Source organism: Accipiter gentilis, chromosome 18 (assembly GCF_929443795.1).
Source record: "Accipiter gentilis chromosome 18, bAccGen1.1, whole genome shotgun sequence".
NCBI classification, from domain to species: domain Eukaryota; kingdom Metazoa; phylum Chordata; class Aves; order Accipitriformes; family Accipitridae; genus Astur; species Astur gentilis.
Window position 1 is genome coordinate 16,339,174 of NC_064897.1, and position 22,809 is coordinate 16,361,982.

General features: G+C 39.3%; 2 protein-coding genes across 5 annotated transcripts in view; one reads left to right on the top strand and one right to left on the bottom strand.

The window, feature by feature from the left end:
- The window catches only part of CACNA1C (calcium voltage-gated channel subunit alpha1 C), a 492,824-nt gene extending 473,832 nt beyond the window's left edge, over positions 1-18,992 (bottom strand). For both annotated transcript variants that reach the window (XM_049822254.1, XM_049822255.1), the window contains exon 1: positions 18,605-18,992. In XM_049822254.1, coding sequence (XP_049678211.1) covers positions 18,605-18,734 — 130 coding nt within the window. In that variant the 5' untranslated portion in view covers positions 18,735-18,992. The remainder of the gene's footprint in view (positions 1-18,604) is intronic.
- DCP1B (decapping mRNA 1B) overlaps positions 6,043-22,809 on the top strand; it is a 47,183-nt gene continuing 30,416 nt past the window's right edge. Inside the window, exons 1-3 of one of the 3 annotated variants that reach the window (XM_049822249.1) lie at positions 6,043-6,219; positions 7,227-7,267; positions 9,825-9,952. In XM_049822249.1, the coding sequence (XP_049678206.1) occupies positions 6,067-6,219; positions 7,227-7,267; positions 9,825-9,952 (322 nt within the window). In that variant the 5' untranslated portion in view covers positions 6,043-6,066. Of the gene's footprint in view, positions 6,220-6,391; positions 7,116-7,226; positions 7,268-9,824; positions 9,953-22,809 lie in introns of those variants that run through there. The other 2 variants (XM_049822250.1, XM_049822251.1) reach the window with 2 other exon arrangements.

Here is a 22,809-nt window from a genome sequence, read left to right on the forward strand (position 1 = left end):
ATTTAAAGCATAGAGTTAATTGTGGATCCTTATTGCAATGTGAGGCATAACGAAAGAAAAAAGTCAATTTTCAGTTTGAAAGGAAGTTTACTTTAAAACAAATATCTCATTGATATTTGTTAGCCAAAAAAAGCCAGTAACAAATAAAAGGATCACCCAAAGCATTATACCAAAGTGTAAAGATCATGCTATTATAAGTTAGATGATGTCACATTAAAAAACATGTACAATAGCTTTTAAGCCTAACTTTAACTGCAGAATATACATTTGTGAGAAGACTTGCACAAGCTCTCTCCACCTGCAGGAGCAGGTATGAAACAGCCATTAGCATCACAAGAATTTCCCCATGGCAATTTTCATGAGCAGCTGTCAAAAATACAAGAAGATTGGGGGAATATTTGAGGCAGAACCCCCACTCTACTTGCTTGGTTATTTTAACTTTAAGGATCCTTCTTTATATCACAATTTATCTGTTGTAGCTCTCTAGAATTCAGTATTGTTACAACACTCCTACTTCATTCATATGCTATGTCTAAAGCTATGAAATCCTTTATCGGTCTTTAATGAAACACCAACATTCTTCATTTAAAAAAACAAAACAAAACAAAAAACACCCAAAAAAACCAAAAAGAAACCCAACAAAAACCAAGAAGATACTTCTGTCAGTTGAGAAGGCAATACAAATTATCTTTATAAAGTAACATTGTAACAGCTACAGGCAAAACAGTTATTCAGCGCTTCTCTTTAGTTCATCAATTAACTAAAAAAAACCCAACCAAACAAAAAAAAAACCCAAACCAACTCCTCCAGTGTTGCTAGCAGCTTCTTCGCAGTAGCAACAGTAGCAGAACTTTGTAATGACTCTATTTCCTTAATACAGCCAGAGCTCCTATGCCAGGTGAGGTGTAAAAATGAGGTCCTGACTTAATGTAATTATCTAATGGAACTTTTCATATTAGGAATTAATTAAACAAGGCCATCTTCTCTGTAACTAGTTGGAAAATAGCTCTTTTAGAGCTACAGGTGTTTGATTCTGCCAAATTAAATGGTGATTACCAGAAGGATGTGGTTGGAAAGGTATTATCTTAGGTAATATATAATTACTATTATCTCTTATTAACCTGTGGGAAATAGCAGGAATGCCCTATCCTCATCAGTATTTTGGTGGTTTGTCTAGCCAATCAACTGTGTAAAGAATGAAGCTGACGGATCAAAACATCAGTTTATGGCAGTTTATCAGGAGAGCAATAAGGTAATGGCTATCAACAATATTTTATTGATTATAAGCACATACAGTTATGGTAACAAAATTACTGAAGAACTCAATACTGGCCCAAAATAGTTGCCTTGTCATAATAAAATCCAGTGTCAATTTTTTTAACTGTAATTGAATTGGAATGAAAGTAACCAGATTTAGTTTTAGCACAGAGAGAGATTTTTTTAATAACTGCACCAGATGAAACTACATAGCCTGACCCTATAATCATTAAGGAAACTTTAGCAAGTAATAAATTACTAACAAAAAGACTAAAATTGCTTTACCCATTAGGACTGGAGTTAAGAAGTGGACAAACAGTACAACCAACAATTTCAACTTTTGAGTGTGAAGAAAGCACTCTAATGCTAGCTACTGAGACCCTGTAATAAATGTGGGCTGAAAAGACCATACATTTCAACAGTGTCTGGGAAGGGATGCGGCTAGCCTCCAGCACAAACTACAGGGGCACTGGTTCCCAAGTGGTGAGAGCCACCATGCTGCAGGGTTGTGAGCATATCCCCAGAAATATGTGGAGCATGGGTAACCAAGCCTCATCCACAACCAAGATGTGGGGTCATCCTTGCTCCCACCAAGAGCAACCCACTATTCCTCAGGAAGCTGGCAGGCTGGGAGGCACCATGCAAAGATATTCAAATTGCCCTGGCTGGAGTAAGAGGAGCTTATTAATACTGCCTGAGCACCCTTTCCGCTAGCAGGGGCAGCAGCAGTGTCAGCAGTCAGCCTGAGAAGAAAATTATGGCAGCCTTGGAGAAGGAATAAAGAGGAAAAGGCAACTACTGTGCAATAATAACTCCAAAGGGGCTGGAGATGAGGAAGTGAAGCAAATGAGGTGCTCAACACTACATTTTCTCAAGTGATTCCTGCTGTTTATTAGAAAGATTGCTGCTCAGAGAAAGGACTGAATGTGAACAGGTAGGAAAGCAGTCAGCTGAGGCTGTGATCTCAGCAGCGGTATGAACACTTGTTTTTAAATCAGTTCATTTACCCAGTCTGACTGGTTCACACTGTGGCCACATATGCACCTGTGCCAGTACAGTACCAAGGTGCCAGAATGGGAGGACTGAATGGCTGGGACCTGGGACAAGGGTTGTGCACACTCAGCAGCTCCACCGAGCATATTCACATAAAATCATATCCTCAGTGTCAACAATTTGCTGTAGGAGGCACGACTTCATCTTTGTAAGTGCCATAGATTCTTGAATGTGAAGCTAAGGCTTAATACCTGTTTGAACAATCCTTGCAAAAAGGTTTGGCCTAACCATTTTAATGTTTATTATTAATGGAGACCTTAAGAACATCATGCTGTGTGGATTTTGCCTTAAATCGGTCTGGATATTACCTACACAAAATGTCTTTCATACCATGTCAACAGCATAGGTGTGGGGCTTTTTAACAGAATAGTATCCAGGTGGGTGGAGGACAAAAATGCGACATTCTAATTATATACTTCATGAAATTATGACATTTTGAAAGCTAGAAAATTACTTTGTTTCATAAACAAATTACAGCAAAATCATTCTAACTCAATTTGATAGTTATTATGGACTACTGGATTACTGACTGTAAGCAAATAACTGCAGTTTAAAGAATCAACCTTTTTAAGCTGTGACATTTTTGCTAAAACGTCTTTAACTTTTTAGATGCAGCGAGAATTCAGTGTTTCTCTTCTTAACAAGATCTTGCTTCATTGGAAAATTTTTAGTCTACTATCAAATGATCCCATAAAGCAAGGCAGAACTAATGGCTTTATTAAGTACCTTTACTTCAGGCTAAATGGAAGGAGCAATTACATCCCACTTATATAGCAGAACAGCTGGAACCAGCAGAAGCTACCTCACAGTGCAACAGAAAATATAAAAACGCCTGATCAGAAGCTTGACAGGTTTGCTGACTCAAAACACAGGGCTAGGGAACTATCCGTCCAGCTATGTTAGAAAGGGATACAATAATCCAGGAGGGAAGTAGTTCTAAAAAAGCATCCACAAACAGGCCACAAAAACAGACAGGTGAAATTTTTTACAAGCCTACTTCAGGATATTAACCCTCACAGTTGGGTTTTCTTCCATGGAGCTCAAGGAAACAGGACACTCTACAATCTTCCTATGTCAAGAGAAGGGCACAGGAGACACTCTTGAGCCTGTCAGTCTGTCTCTCTAACATAACAAATGTGCAAGGCTTCAAGTATTGGTTACTGCTTGGCCTGACAAGAGGGGCAACAACAGAAACAAGGTAAGTTGTAAAAGTTGAAAGACACCTTATTTCTGCTTCAAACATATTTTTTTTTCAGTTGTAACAGGGCTGCAATACACCTTCTAAATTCTGTATACTGCTTTCTCCTGCACGATAACAGTTATAACTATTTTCAATTCAAATGAATAGCCTTTGAAATACAGTTTCCATAACACATTCTTCCTTATGGGACTTTGCAATAACGCCTCCCCACCACCACCAGAAAAAAAAAAAAAAGGAGGGCATCTTTTTTGTAAGTATTATTGTTGGAGGGAACAAAGGCATCTGGAAAAGTGTTTGACACTTCCATTACAAGTTGGGACTTTTTGTAAGCAGGAGAATGGCCAAAGAATTGGAGATGAGATGGTAATGAGAAACTCCAGCACATGAGGAGGAATGTGGTTAGGTGTGCCTGGAAACTGGGAATTGAGGACTATCTAATCAGCAAAAAGAATTGATTGTGCGTCTGTTCACTATTTGAGCAACATGACTTATCTTTCCTACTTACTACTTTTTGGGTTTTGCCATTCTACCCTGGTCATTTCCAGACCAAGGACAGCAGTTTCCCTTGTCCACCATAAGCCCATATATCTTCCTTGCTGTTACAGGATCTGTAAGTCAGCTGGAGCTTTGCAATAGAGCTGCTTAGAGCCATTTTCCTACCACAAGTATACCAAAACCACTTAAAAACTTCTGAACTCTAAAGCTGTGTTTCACTACAGCCCCAACTGAAACAAGGTGGCTTTAGAAAAAGAGGAACTAAGACTGCAATGTATTATAATAAAAGAGTACGTATAGAGATATCCTCTCCCACCATATGCTTGCAGAGAAAGCTGTAGGTCCTTATTCTTGGTAATGCAATTTTTAGTGGCCTTCTGGGCTCCAACAAAACCTACATATTCTCTCCTGAGTCCCAAAGAACAGCCACTCTTTCTGTCCTTTCTGAGAGCATGCCCATTCCTAACTCCACTGTAGAGACTCACTGTCCCTACATTTAGTACTATGAATTCCCAGCTTGCTGTCTCTCAGTTCTCTGCTATCCCCACTTCACACTATGGAAGCTTTTTCATCTGGGCTTGCCCTTTTGCTCTCAGAGCAGCTGCTACTGCTCACTCTATCCCACAGGCTCCATCTGGCCTAGAGTGAAAAGGAGGGAAGAAAACAAAATGGCAGTCTTCATCCCCTATGACCAACTACTGCCCTTTTAAAAATGCTGTGTCAGGGATACTGCAAATAAACAAGATAGCATCCATTACCTTTGCCTTTGGTTCTCCCAGAATATCCCTTTTTCTGGAAGGAAATATATCACCCTACTGCTTCTATATACAGAAGGTGGTAACTCCTTCCAAAATTGCTACGTCGGTCTGAGGTGATGAAATAAAAATTTTGCTGTCTCAGGGAGTTCAGGCTGGACAGTTGAGGAAATCTTTTAGATCAAGTACATATTGAGTTTATCTGCATGCCACATAAAGCTCACGTATTTGCTGTAAACTGTTGGTATCAATAGATTAATAATAAATATGTGTGTCTGACGGGAAAATATGGTGACTAAATTCATGGTCTTGTCCATCTGTTCCTCTGCTGTTTGTATATCTCCATATCATAGTATGCTTGTTTATGTTTCAGCTGCTTGTCACATGTACGTTTGTATATATATATATATGTACAGACACAAGGGTTGTGTGATGGCTTAGTTTGCACTCGTGTTCCTTTTCCTTCAAGTTCCATGCAGAACTCTGTGAGCATATGCTAGCAAATGCAGACTGTGTATATTCACGGATCTCAACCAACTTCTCTTCCTGTTCCAAGCGCTGTGCGTGCGTTGCATCAGTGCACGTGTGAGCACACAAGAAGCACACACGTCCTGATGGATACATGTGCTTACAGATACGTGTGCTAACTTTGCACAGTCTCAGGCGGACGTTCTCTCCGCAGGCACACCTGCGCACCCAAATGCTTCCGTGCATATTTAAGGCCGAGCCTGCGTGGCTCCCCGGTCTCCAGAGGCCGCGTATGTTGTGGTGCACACCACACCTTCTCCCGCGTAGGCTGAGGGGCACACGGTGGGCGCGCAGGACTCCCTGCTCGGCACAGCGAGGGCCTGCGCCCTGGCGGCATCTCCCGCCGAGTTTCGCCGGTTCTCTCAGGCCTGCAGCCGCGGGAACCGTGCGGTTCCTCCGGCGCGCAGCTGCCCCTCCGGAAATGAAGGCAGCCTGTGGCCACCCCAGCGGCAGCAGAGGCCTGAAAACGAAGGGCGCCAGGCACCGCGCGAACACCTGCCGGCGCCGGCGGGTCGCTGCCGGAGGAGGCGCTGCGAAGCCGGCTGGCCCTCCCCGCGGCCCGGGCGGGCCCCGCCAGGCCGCCCCTCAGCTTGCCCCGTCGCCAACGGCAACAATCCTGAGCCGGCGGCGCTCGGCGCTCGATTGCGGCGCCTGGGCTGCGACTCTCCCGCCCGCTCTCCCTCCGCCTGGGCGGGCGGGGGTGGGACCCGCCGCCCTTCCTCTCGGCGTTGGATTGGTTGCGCCTACTAGGAACCCTGTGTTGTTGTCGGAGGCAAAATGGCGGCGGCGGTGGCCGGGGCCGCCCTGCTGGGCAAGGGGCTGGACATCAGCCTGGCGGCGCTGCAGCAGCACGACCCCTACATCAGCAGCATCGTGGACGTGGCCAGCCAGGTGGCGCTCTACACCTTCGGGCACCGCGCCAACGAGTGGGTACGTGAGGCCGCCCCGCCCCGCCCCCTCCGCCGCGAGAGGCGGGGCGGGGCGACAAGCGGCCCCGCCCACTCCAGGGCGTCGGAGCAGGGGGCGGGCGGCGAGGTGGCCCCGCCCCTCCTCTGGGGGCGGGGCGGGGGGAGGGGGAAGGGGGTGGGCGTGCGGCCGTGGCTGAGGCGGCAGGGTGGCTGTGGGGGCTGTGCTGAGGGGGTTCCCTCGGGGCCTGGCGTCCTGGGGGGGCTCCCTGCGCTCCTCAGGTGGGGTGAGGGCTTGTGCCTGGCTCAGCCTCTCTGGGGACTGCGAGAAGCCCTGCGGTGCCTGGGAAGTGGGGTTTGAAAGGCTCACAGGGCTGTAGTATCCTGCAGGGCAGGGCTGTAGGGAACTGGGGTTTAGGCCAGGGCGTGAGGCTCAGGAGCTCCTCTGCCATTCAGACATCCGTAACAGGGCCAAAATGCGTGCAAAACAGTGTTGGAGTTACAAATGCTAAAAAGTCTAGTGAAGATTAAAACCATTCATTAACTTGGGGAAGCTTTTGGTAACTTAACGTTCCGGCTATTTGCAGGTGGTTCCTGGTTTGCTATAATGGTGGGGCTTAGGGCCTGTGTTTGAAGAATCTGCGCGATCTGCCTTTTGTGCGGTTCCCCCTTACCCGCCTGAGCGCCGCCCCTGAGGCCAGGCGCCATTTGGAAAAATCCTCTCCCTGAATCTGGCCTGTGCGTTGCCCTCGGGCGTGGTGGAGAGTTAATCCAGCGCAGTGCTTAGTCTCATGGCGTCAAGCCTTTAGCCTTTTCATGTCTTGTTATAAAGCTTGGGTCAGCTGCATGGTGACCTGTGCTAGCTGCAGTCTCTCTCCACCAGCTGATGAAGTTGGGTTTAATTCTTTTTTCATGGCTTGGGTAAGCACAGTGTAACCGATGGTATTGGTGAAACAGAGATAAAGGGGGGCTTGCTGATGGCTAGCAAAACACTGCCCTGATTTCAACTTTCTTAACTTTCCTTTTCGTCAGGAGAAGACTGATGTGGAAGGAACGCTGTTTGTTTACACAAGGTGAGGACATAATGCTTTAATGTCTGCAGGTGAAACCTGTGGATGTGGAAAAGCTAGCTGGGATGGAGCCTGGCTGAATGAAGTAAAATGCTCCTCCTTGTTCAAGAGTGAAAAGAAACTGAAATTGGCAGAGGCAAATGTGGGGAAGAAAACACTGGGAAGGAGACATCACCTTGTATTTGAATAAGACTTCCAAATGTGATTTAAATCTCTATATGGGTAAACCTTAGAAATCTGTTACATTGTTTTAAATAGGATGTAGCAATTGCAGTTTAAAAGGTGTCTGAACAACAAAAAAAGTGAAATAAATAATGATATTCTTTAAACTAAGGGAATGGTAGAACTTGCGAAGTATTGTGTTCCCGCCTTAGGGAGTTTTCATACTGCTTGTGTCTGATTTTTAATTTTTCATGCATATTTCATCCAACATTTTGGATGGTTTTAGTGCTTTCTTTTAGCAGCAGCTCCTGTGGTAGCTTTTCAAAGCATTGGTTTCATCATTTATTCTAGCATGTACCTTAGATCTGTTGTGAAGCCTGCACTACGTTTGGGTTTCCAAGTTAGTGCCCCAGCATTTCCCTGTGACTATTGCTAAAATCAGAAAATAATACAGTAAGCAGATATTGCAGTAGCTGCTGGGATGGGACACCAAAGCAGAAACTTTCTTCAGCACTTATGTTGATGAGGATCTGGTAGGAGAACTGATAAAGCAAGAGATTGTTTTGAGAAAGTGAGAGATGTATGTGTGAAGTGACAGGGAGACCCAAGAGACTGTGACCTTCGTGTGAAGTGGGAATGCTGATTTCAAACTTTTGAGTTGTTTTGTACCATAAGTGGAAATTGTCATCAGTAATTTTTCTAAGCTGCTTTCAGGTAAGTGGAGATGAGATGCTGTTATAATTACCACCACAAGAGGAAGGAACTGGCCCTTAGTTGTGCTAGCAGTAGTTGGAGGTGGCTAGTTGTGTACTGCAAAACAGAAGTAGTATTTCCCTGGTATGTTGGTTTTAAAACTCCAGAACTGATGTGTAACCTGGCACTCCTAGCATCTCTGATCCTTCACCATTCTTTTTGTTGGCTGAGGAAGTTTCCATTTACAGCAGAGATTGCTACCCTGGCTGCCCTATAGGCAACAGTATGGAACAGGTTTTATGCTGTCAGTAACATCGTACATTGCCCTCCCCATCAGTTTTAACTTTCATTCCCTGTGGCTTTGAACAAAGTCTTGAAGTCTTGTGGAAAAAACATTGCCAACAGACCATATTTTGGAGACCGCTGGTGTTGCCTTTGTTGCTTCTTATTACTGTTGTTACAATGTAAAGTAATGTGACCATTTTACTTCAGCTGACTTATTTATCCACCTGTCTCATCTTTGCAAATTCTGAGGAACAGTCAAAAAATCAGACTTCCAGCTGGGTTAACACCAGCGGAAGTGGACTGTTTTTTTGTTTGTGTGTTTGTTTTAAATGAAGTAGTGACTGTTGCAAATGGGGATTCTTGTTAAGGGTTCCACTTTTGTTTAATTTTCTGTTGACTCCAATCCTGTAATGCAGGTTCCTGTGCTTTGGATTTCGTAGAGAAATCCACCTACCAGCAATTACCAGAGATGCCACTTTTCCCAAATGTTTAGCCATCATCTTTTCCTTTATTGTCATACTTGGTTTGAAAGTCATATCTCCTGTCAGGATCATGATAGGTTTAACAGCTTGCATTAATTAAAATTATCTAAGTGACTTGAAGTGTAACCCCAATGAATGAGCATAATGATTTAGAGTCATGGAATCATAGAACTGTTTGGATTGGAAGGGACCTTTAAAGATCATCTTGTCTAACCCCCCCCGCCACCGTCAGGGGCATCTTTCACTACATCAGGTTGCTCAAAGCTCTGTCCAGCCTGACCTTGAACACTTCCAATGATGAGGCTTCCACAGCTGCTCTGTGCAATCTGTTCCAGTGTCTCAGCACCCTCACTTTTGTTCTTATGCTTTAGATGGTATGGAAAAATCCTGTCTGGAATGACTGCTACTACCTGCAGTTGTTAACCTGAGTGTTTAAAAATATACTTGCTCCCGCCCATGACTGAATTGTTCTAATTGCTGTTTCCTACTCCAGCGAGAAGCTATAGGGTAGATAGTGGTGGTTGGATAACATGATGCTGATGGTCCGGGACAAAGTGGCGTTTTGTAACAACTTGCCTGTTCAGAAGTTGTAGGCCTTACAACTTGAAGTGAAAATTGGACATGCAGATATGATTATGCTTTGCCTAAGTCATTGGACCTCAAATGGTAGTACTGCAGATGCAGCATACTCTCTAGCTACAGTGAGACTGTTATTCCTCATACATAGTGTAGGTTTTTGACATAATTAAAAGGATTGCATGAAACACTGCAGGAGTCAGTTGTTATTTCCTTGGCAACCAAATTAGATTTTTGTAGTATCTCTTAGAAATAATAATAAAAAAAAATTTTAAAAACTACATTTTGGAGAACTATAGAACAAATTCTAGTAATTTCTTTCTTTCCTTGACTTGATGTGATTTCTACTTGATAATTTTCAGATCTGCTTCTCCAAGGCATGGTTTCACAATTATGAACAGACTGAGCATGGAAAATCGAACAGAACCTATTACTAAAGACCTCGATTTCCAGCTGCAGGACCCTTTTCTACTGTACAGAAATGCCAGATGTAAGTATGTGATATGTTGGGTTAAATACTGAAGAAGTCAGCTCCTTCAGAGTCTGTTCTTTGTTAAGGCAGTCCAAATGATTAGACTGCAGCTTTCAAGGGCTGAAACTAGCTGGTTAACAGTTACAATTGAAGGAATACATTTTGGTTTTTGACGTGCTGCAAGAATCGCTCAGTGCTTCCTAAAATGCCACTCTTCTGAAGTATTAAAATGTGCTTAACTGTAATCTCTTCATTTAATTGACAAATAGTAGACTTTTATGGTTGTGTGTATGTGATAGGTGTAGAGACTCACAGAGATATTTTGTGTTCTGAATATACCCCAGTCAGTGTTGGGAAGTCTTGCCATAAAGCAGATCTACTGAGGGTTGGAGTAACACAGTACTGTGTTTATCTTACATGATTATTTTTATACAAGAATTAGCAACTGTCAGGCAAACTCAGAAATAAGTGGAAGACATGAAAAAGCTGTACTTTTACATGCAGATATACATACAGACTCTTACAATGTGCAATTATATGAGAATGAGCAGTTATAAATACACAGTTTATATCTGTACTTGGAAGCAGAGCTGTAGTATGATCTATACTTTGTGCTTGATGCGTAAAAGCAGATTGCAGAAATGTTTTATGTAAACTGGGATGCAGAAGTGTTCCCTCTGGATGAAGCAAAAGCAGAGGAAATTCATGGCATGCAAAGGAGCCCAGTTTGATAATCTGCTAGACCTTTTTACTTCATAAACTTATTGGAGTTGGAAGGTATATCAAGAGGGAATCCTGTTGTTCACACACACTATGTGGTAGAAGCAACAAAGAAATAACATTTTAAATAACCTAAATGAAACTTCTATTTTTGAGAGTATTTGATAGGCTGACAAAGAATTGGAATTCCCAAAGAAACTGAAAAGAAATGCAGATGTCTCCAGGCTAACCTAGACTAGACCCAAACATGAGGATTTTAAGTACCATGAGACCTATTTATCCCACCTGATTTTGAAGATGTATATATAATCTTTTTTTACCTTATTTTGAAATTCCATTAGGAGTTTGTATATGTATACATTAGTATCTACCTCTTGAAATCTGATGTATTAATTTTTCATTTTTGTTGAGACAAGTAGTATAAAGAGTAATTAGAAGTTGTCATATCTCTATGCTGACATGAAGTAAGACAACCTTTAGTCTGATTACTACATGTAAACTGTGAGTCGTTTGGGTTTTTATTAGGAGAAAAATTGGGAGTTTTGAGGGGTGTAAGCGGTTTGTTCACTAAGAGATGTCAGAACTTTAGATTTGCAGGGTCTCAAATAGAAGTACCAACGTGATTCTGAGCAGTGGGCCTATGTTCAAGTAACTTGTCTGAGGCTTTTTGGCTAATTGTGCAACAGCAAAATGCAGAAGGCCTCTTTTCTGGGTTCTTCTGTCTAGGCAATGGTTCTTTTAGGGTAGTTACTGCTTAACTGTGTTTGCACAGCATCAAGGCTGCCTGTATTTCTCGCACTGCCCCACCAGTGAGTAGGCTGGGGGGGCACAAGATTTTGGGAGGGGATGCAGCTGGGACAGCTGACCCCAACTGACTGAAGGGATACACCAGATCATATGACATGCTCAGCAACAAAAGCTGGGGAAAGGAGGAGGAAGGGGAGTGTTCGGAGTTATGGCATCTGTCTTCCCAAGTAACCATTACACATGATGAAGCCTTGCTTTCCTGGAAATGGCTAAATACCTGCCTGCTGATGGAAAATAGTAAATGAATTCCTTATTTTGCTTTGCTTGCACACACAGCTTTGCTTTACCTATTAATCTGTCTTTATATTCAACCCATGAGTTTTCTTTCTTTTGCCCTTCTGATTGCCCCAGCCCAGTGAGGGGAGGGAGCAGCAGCTGTGTGGGGCTGAGTGGCTGGCTGGGGTGAACCCACAGCACCTACATGAGACCCTTTCTTCCTTACTGTGTATTTCAAAGTCTTAGCTACATAAAATAAAGGAACCTCCTCAATATTAAGTATCTGTTTTCACTAGGGTCTCGTCCAAACGTGGTTCAGAATATCCATCTTGAATTTTCTATATTATTATTTTCCTTGTGTTTTACTTTATTATACAATTTGTCTTTATTATTTTTGCAAAACTAAGGCTTCAGGCTTCTTCCTTATTAAATGGAGTTTTCATTGAAAACTGGTGGGTTTAGGCCCTAATCTTATATTATTTTTACCTCCTGCTTACAGTTACTAACAAGACTAGTAATATCTGTTGACTTGGCAAAATAGCGGACAGTTTGGCAGTAATACTTAACAGGATCTGGAAACAAGTTATCATTTTCTAACCTTTTGTTTGACTTGGTTACTTCTTACTCTATTTTTCATACATACTTTCTTATTAGATATAATAAAACTAGCAGTTTCCTCTGTTTTTCTGATTGGTATAGTTGCTTTCCTATATAACAGGACTTACATTTGGGTTTTGTAACAATGTAAATTTCAGAAAAATACAAAAGCAAGCATTTTGAGGAATAAAGAAGTCCTGCGAGTGTTTTGTTTCTTCCAATATTCTGAATGTTTGTTGAAACGAACTTCATTTCAGTATAGCTGAATATCTGTGGCTGGTGGTATCACACAGTCTAAAATAAATGCTCTTGGCAGCAAAACATAGTACTTGTATACTGGACAAGTCCTCCGACATTTTGTCACGTTATAGCTATCATTTTGTAAAGATTGCTTTGCATTCAATATATGATTACAATAGAAAAAGTTTTCCAAAATTATACACAGTAAAATAAGTTTTAGGAATACATAAAATAAGAAAAAGGAATATTTTGATCTTACATTTTGCTTTATTGTATTTTGTATTTCTTCTATTGTTCCATATGATCTTGGTCATCTACAGCTGAAATACTGTCTAAACACCGTTTTGCAGTCACCTACAGTCTAATCCCAGGACTTTTCAGGCTGGATTTGGGACCCATGCCAGTTAATGTTTGCACTGATCCACAACTTCACAGAAAAGTTTAGTTTGGGAAATCTGTTAGGCTAGAGCTAGGTTTATTCATTTCAAAGCTGGGAGGGAAGCTCAAATTACAGTTTTTAATGCCAACAGATATCCTTGTCCACCAAGAAACAGAAGGTGTATCGATAAAATAGGTATTTTGGAAGTGACCTAAAACTTATGCAATTTTAGACACTTTCTTTCTGAGAGCAAGACAGTTTTTGTTTAGATTATCTAATAATTCTAAGGGTTTTAAATAATTTCCTGGGTTCTATATTTAAGTAATCTTAACTACATAATAACTACTTTTTTCCTTAATCTTTGGTGATATTTATTGTCAAAACCGATGTTTAGAGCCTGTTGCTTAAGAATCGATGCTGATTAATATGAGATAGTTCAAAAGAAACACATAACTGTAAATTATTGGTTAAAATAACTTTGTTTCCTCCTTTCAGCACCGATCAGCTATGAAATAGTGTATTTGCAGCTATCCCCAACTGTATATTGTACCAGCTGTACATGGGCGTATGCTGGGTCAGTGAATTATTTCTTCAGTCAACTGATTTATCGTTTTATCACTGAATACTTTTTTCATGTTTACAGGGCACAGCACTTGGTGAATATAAAGTTGCATATCTTAGAGCTAGCTTCACCTTGAGCATTTCAGCTCCAAGAAAAAAATACAAGATCCTACCTTATAACAGTTATTATTCTAATTATGACAATGGTCTGATACAGGTTAATTGGGTGCTTTTATGCTATAGCAAGTGAAGAAAGAAACTGTGTGACAGATCAACAAATATTCTATATCTGACTAGATTTTACACCTATTTGAACATAGAAGTTACTTTTCATTTCTGTGCCACATTTGTAGCAAGGCCTTTGATCGTGTCATCTCCTAGGCTTGAAATTGAATGAAGCTTCCTAGTGAGATGTGGCATATACTACTGAATTTGAGCTTTTGCAGAGGGTCAGGAAGTGGTATAAAAGTGGACCAGACATGCCAGGTTTTAGTTGAACTGTCTAGATACACGATATGTACATAACCTCCTGCTAGTTTCAGTTGTCCAGTTTAACTTGCCACCATATATTTATCAGAACCCTGAAAATTTAATATTATCTTCCCAAATTCACACACTGTAAAGACATCCAGTGGATAGGATGGGATGGGAGGGAGAGAGAAGTTTGCCAGCTGTCCAAAGAAGTACCGTAAGTTTTGGCTTTTGTTTGTGTTTTTTTTCTTTTTTTTTTCCTGTAAGTCATAGTTATTTATATATGAAAATTTTTCTAAATATATGCTTGGGGGCAAGTGATAGTAAAATGTTTAGGAAAAGATAATGGTGTATATTTTTCTTAAACTATTATTTTTCATTCTTAAATTCTATGTTACAGCATCCTAGAGCCCTCTCAAATAAAATAACTCATCTTCTTGGAGACTGATTGTGGCTCATTTCAGTTCAGCCTTCTAAGTAAATATGTCCTGTTAAAAAATACTAAATAGATAACAAGTGTCTCACTTCTGTAGGCATTTCTTAAGGCCTATGGACCCTGAAGTAACATTTCTCTTGTAAAGAACATCCTAGTTTGAAGATTATTAGAAGCTTACTTCCAAAGGGAAAGCAGGAGACAACTGTAATAGAATTTGAGTGATATGTAAAAATGAGTGTGTCATGAAAAACAATCCTCTTTTGGATACTGTAGTGTCTTTTTTTACCCTGAAATATGTTCTTAGTCTATACTACATTATATATTCTGTAATTCAATATTTTAAATCTCTTCTTGCTTGTGAAATGTGTTTTTTATTTGAGAATGAAACCAGCATTTGGTGGCTAAATTTACTTGTGTGTATATTTAGATTTAGCCTTCTGCATATTGACCAATAAACAACTACTTGCTCAATTGTTTCTATTGAAACAGGCAAAATAGATATTCCAGGCTTTGTTTTTACGACGTAACAGAGTTTCTGTTTGGTGTTTGGGTTTGGTAAAAACGTCAGTTTAAAATGGAGAGCCTTATTTATCAGCCTCCTACCTTCCAACATACAGCATCTGGTCCAATAACAAAAAAACCCAACAGGATGAACACAGTAAATTGAAATCTGTATCCAACTAATTATTCCCCAAATGCTCATTGGTCTTTTTGAATTTTGAAACAAATAGTTTTCAATGTTTTTACCTTCATTCAATTTGTATTATTTTTCTCTGAATTCAGTGGTCTGCTGATTCAGAAATATTACATGGCTTTCTGTTGCCGCATCATTAAGCAAAACGCAATGTTTTTGTCACAGCTGAATAACTCAAAAACAATTTTTTTGAGTTTAAGTTTGACTGCAAAATTGTTATTCTGGCCTGCTAGAACCTGCATATTTTGTTGAAGAAAATTTTTCTATAGTTTAAAGCTCTTTGAAAAATGTTTGTCAATTTGGAACAAAAGTGTTTGAAAAGTGAAAGCTCAAACTATAGAAATTCAAAGTAATTTTGGCAGAAGGCCCTTGCCCTCTGTAGTGGTATGTTCTTGTGAGCCTGTTGTTTGCTAAACAGATTTGGCTAAAGCTTGTTTTTTAAAAGCCTGCCTAGACAGACTACTGCCATTTGTTCAGAATATGAATGCTTGTGGTTTACCTGAGGCTCTGTCCTTGGGAGACATTTTTGTCTCGGAGAAATAAACAAATCACTCCTCCTTCCTATTCCACTTTCTCTCCTTTGATCAGCATTATAAAAATTCATCATGCATCCAGCCAGACAGAACAGCAGCAGAGGTCGCGATTATCTTCCCTAGATGTTACTGACCTTAAAGTGAAACCTCAGTTTTGCTGAGAGCATTGGAATGCTAACATTGTTAAGCATAGATATTATTTTCCTTTTTTAAATTTAAAAGGAAAATATGCATACTGAAAATAATAAGAGTTGATTCTAAACTCAGAAAATTAAGGTCGCAGCATGCGCTTTGTCATGTTGCATGTTTTGGTTGGGTTTTTTTGAAACCTGTTTTACAGTTTGTGTCCAACTTAGCTATTTTATAGTTTGTCATGCGCAAATTTTATTGAGAGAAGCAAATAAATAGGAGCAGGAAGAAACTTGCTTATTAGATATATAGTGATGGTAGTTTTTTTTATGTGAGATGCTGTCTAGTCACTCAGTTTAGTGACTTCCTTGTGCCTGTTCTCAGAAATTATCTGTTCTTAGACCAGTTTATAAAAGCATATATAAAAGCATTACTAATTCCCTACTACATTTCCCATATAGTTCTTCCCTTTGTGGTCTATACTTCAATCTACTAGTGATTTTAATGTGCTTAGAAGATGGTAAAAATTGCTTCAGAATGTCAAGAAAAATAATAAACTGCTCTTTGTAAATGGTATAGATATTGATTTACATGTTTATAAATAAAAACATAAAATATGTACATTTATATATTAGATTTTTGTGCTTTCTGTCTTTCATTTTAATTTTCAAGGATGCATAAAAATCTTTAATACTTGCCTGTTGAGATATAAAAATATTATTGTAACTTGATGGCATAAGTAAATGCTATTTTGCAGTCGGGTGTGGATGGACATGTAGCAGTGCTGGCTCAAGGCAGGTGATTTTTTCAAGATCGGGAATCATAATCTTAGTGATTAGTTGGTTTGCCTGTTCTAGAGTATACAACCTGATAGGCCTGTCTTTGAAATCTGTAACTAAACTCTGCTTGAATCTATGGAAGCAGGAGTGGATTTTTAACAGAATGAAAGGGACAGGATAATTTGTAAAGAAGTATGCCTATATGCAAATTACTTTTAAAAAAATAAATTGACTGGAAAAGTGCCATAGAATGTACTTTTCTGTGGTAACTAGTAGTTGATCATAATTTCTTCTTTTCCTAACTTTCTTAGTGAAGCTAGCCTTATTTGGAGCAGAAGGTTGGACTAAATGACCTGCAGAGGCCCCAACCAAACTAAATAGTTGCTATGATTCCAGGATTAGCAGGTATTGGTTAATTGTACTTAAGAGTGTTTGGAATTTTTTTGTGCTTATTGTGGAGGGTAAATGTAGTTCTGTGATTTAGGTTTTTAGGGTTCAAATTAAAAAAACCCACAAAAACCAGAGGAGGAACTGTAGTACCCCCTTTTTGTTTGTTGTTTTTAAAGCAAAATTGTTTGTACTAGTAAGTATTTCTAAATTTATTTTTTTCCAGAGCTGCCTTATTATTCATATTTTCCTTTAAATACAAGATGTGTTTTTCAGTGGAAATTGTCCATGCCAGTTGTGAAGGCCTTAAGATTAAGATACAAGTTTTGATGCAGAAAACCCATGTCCCTTGTCACCCCGCCCATTTCAGCACAGATATTTCTATTCAGACTTTCTCAAAAGGATATTTTTGTTGTTTCTTCCTCACCCTTCCTACCCTGAGGATTTGGTACCAGTTGTGGAAGTGTTTGAGCAAAGCAAACAATTTAGATTGCTTTGCTTTTGTAAAGTGGCTTTTTGCAACTGTAACTGATGTCTGCAGTCATCTTTTTTGCTCTAATGATGCGTTTCTGTTGTGTGATGAAGGTGGTAAAAAAAAAAAAAAAAAAAGTGGAAGGAAAAGTGCAGTAATCCTGACATAGGTTTTCAGTTATGTGGAACGATGAAGTCCAATCGAAAGTCAGAGAAACTATATGTCATGTGAGAAGAAACAGGCTAAGGAGCTAAGATAACAAAAGCTATGTAGTTTTTTGATGGCTGGTAATTGTTTTGTGTATGGTGGAACTGTATCCCTGCCTGGGCAAACAAATTGTTAGGAGAAGTAAATGGAGTAGAATTAAAAGCATGTATCAAGCATCCTACAGTTGTGGATGAGTTTCTGTATAGAATGGAAGGAATATAATACTGTGTATATCTGCTAGACACAGTCTTTGTTTCCCATTTATGGATGTCAGTTTATAAGCAACATATTGGCTTGTCTGGACGTTTACTGCTGAGAGTGTACTGCCAGCACTGGGAATTCCGGACATCTTTTCAAGATAAGATAGGCATATGATGCAGTAAAGCTCAAGAGTTCAAGTTGGAACAGACAATTTTTTTTTTAAAGCGGTTATTTTCACGTGACTACCTGTATACCCACTACTTCATACACCCCTCCTTGTATAGCATAAAATGGTAGATGTTTCCAGATCAGAGTAAATATGTACATGAATGCCTACATTATTTCTTCTGCAAATGAAAATATTACAGAGCTAGTTGTTTTTTAGAAATCTCTCACATAACCCCCTTTTCAGATTAGTCCCTTCACGCACGCACACATGCATTTAATATTTTGAGTTGTATGTTTTAAACTTCTTAGCCTCTTTGTCTACAAAAAAAAGCCCTTTTTCTTTCGTGTTCTGTATACTTGCATGCCTTTTTTTTTCTCCCCTCTCGTGTCAAAGTGGAAGCAATGTTTATTAGATGCTCAGAAGACAATATATTACCAAGAGAAGCCATCCATCTACTTAACTCCACAGATTTGAGAATTACCAGAATTATCTAAATCCTGTGGTAGTGTGTTCACACATACAGGACTTCACAGTACATTATCCTCAACTATTACTGTAAGTTAATTAGTGTATTTTCATACGCTATTCTATTTAAATAGAAAGGGAATACTTATCCCAGCAGGTAGATACCAGTACAGTTTGTGTGCACACAACTGGGTAATGTCGTCTTACCTCCAGGTTTGATGTAGAAGCAGTTAAGCTGAGTTTCATGCACCAGCTTCCCCTTATACTTCATTTCAGGTTCCCCTGGCTGGTGGCTGGGTAGCGGGTGATAGGCTTGCCGAACAAAGGCTTGAAACATTTTAAAATTCCAAGGAGCGTTGAAACAGCTGAACTTGATTGTATTTTCTATATGTAGTAAAGGTAAATTCCTTTTGGTCAATTGTTTCTTACTTCAGAGTTATTTTATGTAATAGCCTTGTATAGAAGTTTAAACCTGAATGTTACTTTAAATTACTGACAACTTGTTTGTTTAATCTAGAAACTATTTTCTAGCTCTTTTAAACCTTTGCAATATCTCTTGCATTATTCCTTCCTTTCCTTGCTCTTCACTCCTAATCCTTTTCTTGTCCTCTGTGCCTTATGCTCAGTTGGAGCCTTCTCCTCCCCCTGTGGTTTTTCAGGAAAACTTGGATTGAGAAGTGAAGATAATGGGCGCCATCCACCCGTCAGCTCATCACCTCACCGAGCCATGACGATCTCTGGTTTGTGTATATCAGCACGGACTTCTCTGATAATATCCTCTTGTGTTTGAAAAAAATAGGTTTATCTAGTAGGGGGTGGACTTCACTCCTGACATAGCCAGAAAACTTCTCTTGGAATGTGATCTTGCTCACTCGCACTCTTTTATATGTGTGTATATATATATGAAAATATTTGTAACCTTCTCTTAAAACATGGAAGATAAATATGTGAGCAAGTGTATCCCACAGCGCATATACAAGCTTCTCACTTCTGTCTAGTATTGATTTAATACAAGCTCTTGAGTGCCTCATCAGCTCTCTCTTCGTCAAAACAAGCCTTAAATCGGCAGTAAACAATACTTTTCAATTATGGAAGGAAAAAAGAAAGAAACCCTCCTCAAGTATAAGATAGCATACCCTTTAAAGGACAAGGAATGTGTTCTATACAGAAACACGGTGCAACTGCTCCAGTGGAATTCCAGTAAGGCTGCAAATGCAGTGTTGCTTTTTTGTCTTAGCTGGCGTACAAACTAGTAACAGCACTGGGTGTAATATTTGCTATCTGCTGTGCTTTAATGATCGCGGCTGCAGCCCAGCTGTTGTTTTTGTAATGCAGAGCTTGCTTTAATAAAATTTAATAAAGTCTTCATATGATAATGTATTGCTTAAAATCAGTCTTTTTAAAAAAATGTGGGGTTTACCTGCTAGCTTCATTATTTTGGGCATGCAGACTCCTAGGTCTTTTGGAGACTGTTTCAGTAATCCTTTTGCATAGCAGATCAATTATTTATAGGAATAAAAAACAACCAGAGATCTTGTAGCCAGGGGAAAAAAAAAAGTAGGTGATGTAAGACACATGCTTCAGGTCAGAAGTCAACCATAAAGGGACTAGGAAGATTATTCCTGTGAATCGTTTAGTGCTGGTCGTTGTCTTAGGTAGGATATGGACTTTCAGTTTGATGAGCTGCACCAGTTCTTTTGTCTCTGTCAAACAAACTGCCTTTCTGTAAAATTTCAGTATTATCTGCTTAACAACATACAGTGTTAAATCCTCTGCACAGGAATGTGTAGCATCTCTCCATGTAGAGGTTCGTGAAATTTCATAATAATTAGAAAAGAAGAGAAATAAAATTGGATTTTTATGTAAGGTATCATGCCTTCATGCAGTGCTTTGCTGCTTTTTTGTTGTTGTCATCTCTTCTGTTTTTATACTGGTTTCTCTCACATGAATATTTTGTACATCTCTCTTTCAAAAAGAAAACAAAGTAGAGGTTCAAATTTGCACTGAGAGAGTTGAAAGCTGAAAGAAGGGAGAGACTGAGGAAGCAGAAGATCATTACTGATATGTTTTATTCCTAAAGGATTATGCATGAGCAAGTAAAATACTTCTGAAGCAAAATGAAATATGTACTTCTGCTTTCTGTGTGAAAATAATACAATTGCTGTAATGAAAATCACCCAATTCAGAATTCCAAATTTTTATTTGAATTTAAATGTATCTCTATCCTGTATTCAGGGATTCAAAATTGCAGGGTACCTCCCAGTGCTGCTATTGTGAAATGTCTAGATGCTAATATAAAATTAATTTGATAAATGTGTGTGGGGGGGTCCGCTCGATTACAGGTTTAAAACAAGGAAGTGCATACTGCTTAAATTGTATTTTCACTGTGACAAACTTGATCTCAGGAATACATTCTGTTTCTCCCTCTGTACATACACCCACAGAGAATGGCCTGTGTGCAAGAAGGCAGAAAAGTCAGTGAACTGATAATGTTTGTAGTAATCTGAACACTAACTTCAATAGTTAAAATATTTTTTTTTAAACATACATGGATATGTTAAAAAAAATTACAGCAATCAAAAGAAAAAAGCAATAAGGTAGTTGAAAGAGGTGGTATTTGGACCTTCATGAAAGAAATTACTAAACTGCAACTTTCACAAGAAAAAAGTAGGTCATCTAATATATTTTAAACAATTTTATTAGTACTTTAAGATTAAATTTAATGATCCTTCAGTTTTCAGGCATGTGAAAGTGCAGTGGCCATATGTGAATGATAAAGGGTCCAAGGTGCAGCCATCTACTGAAATTTATCTTATGAGCACAGCGTGAACCTACCCTCAGCTGGAGTAAACCCATTACTGTTTGCCTGTCATTATGTGAGAACGGTGAAAGTCCTTTCTGTGCCTGTGAAATTGTATTGTATTGCTAAAAATTGTGTGTACTTAAAAATTTCCAGCAGCAGCTCTACAGATAAGCAGATGTTACTGAAGGCAATATAACAGCTGACTGTAAGAGAAGGAATGGCTACAGAGTAGTAGAGAACTTCTTTTTAATGTGTTGAATCTAACATGTTAACAGGCTGTGGCAAATCAATAAAAGCAAATACATAAGATATACTGTAAATATGAACTAAACATTTGAAATTTCATGAAGAGTAGCTGGCTTTACCTTTGCCTATTTCTATGTGGATTTTTTTATTCTTTTTCTAACCATTTCAGAAATAGAGATGGTGTAGGAAAAAATGAAGAAATTGCCTGCCTCCAAAATGATGGCATGTACAGAGTATACAAATGGAAAAATACTAAGGTGTTTTTTTAAATTCTGTTAATTTTATGGTATTTCTTAGGTGTTACTTTTTACAAGAACAAGTACATATATACAAGCAACTTAGACTTTTGTTGTTGCAGGTTAAGAACTTAGTCCAGATCTGGAAATGTATTTCCATTACTTAGGATGTGAAGGTATGCAATGAAGAAATAAGAGATGAAATTGTAACAGTCAGAATTAGAAACATCATCTATAGTTAAGGTTGCTTATTTTCCTCATTAAGCCCATTTTGAAGTTGTTCATAATTTTGTGGGAGTTAAACCATTTGGGGTGACAGCCTATCAGACTGATTATAGTAAAAATTAAGGTTTCAGGAGAAAACATCATAAAATAACATGCTGTTGAACACCTATTTGAGGTTAAAATATTCTTCCTTCTTTTTTTCCTTCTTTTCTGTTTTACTGAAAAAATGGCATCAGCAGAATTTGGAAAAGAGCTTGACCTTGAACTTGCCTATAGCTCTGGAATTAGAGATGTACTTTGACCTCACAGATGCATGTTAAAAATCATTGGGAATGTATTCTTATATTTGACTAAATTATAAAGGAAAACCATGATGTTCAAATCCTGATGAGTCTTCTACCAACCATGTATGTGTGTCACATACAGTAGAGCAGGCTTTATCCCCACAGGACTAGAAGCCCAGATACTCCACAAGAAACATAACAGAAGCTGCTGCTTTTCTTAAGCTAGTGGAAGGCAGGATAGAAATAAAAAGGCCAGAAAATGAGAAGGTGGAGGCAGCTCTCCTTCCTGTTCTTTAAAATAAAAGCACACGTTTCCAGGTTGGAAAGGCAGTGTTGTCATCTCCTCCTTGATTGAGGAGAGTTCTCATTGCTTTTAGCTACTAGGTATGATGTGAAGTGCACAGAATCAAGAAAAGAGCATGGTTTCTAGTTTAACCTCTTGCACTTGTGGTAGTGTTACGTTAGTGGGAGCTTTTCTGCTAATAGAAGTTATGGATATGTATTTAGCCTACATTTGTGTAATGGTATTTTTGTGTTATGTTCAGATGATTCCTGTAGATCAGAGCCTGGTTTCATTTCAGTGCATTGAAGACATGTTTTATGGTTTGCTGTAGAAAA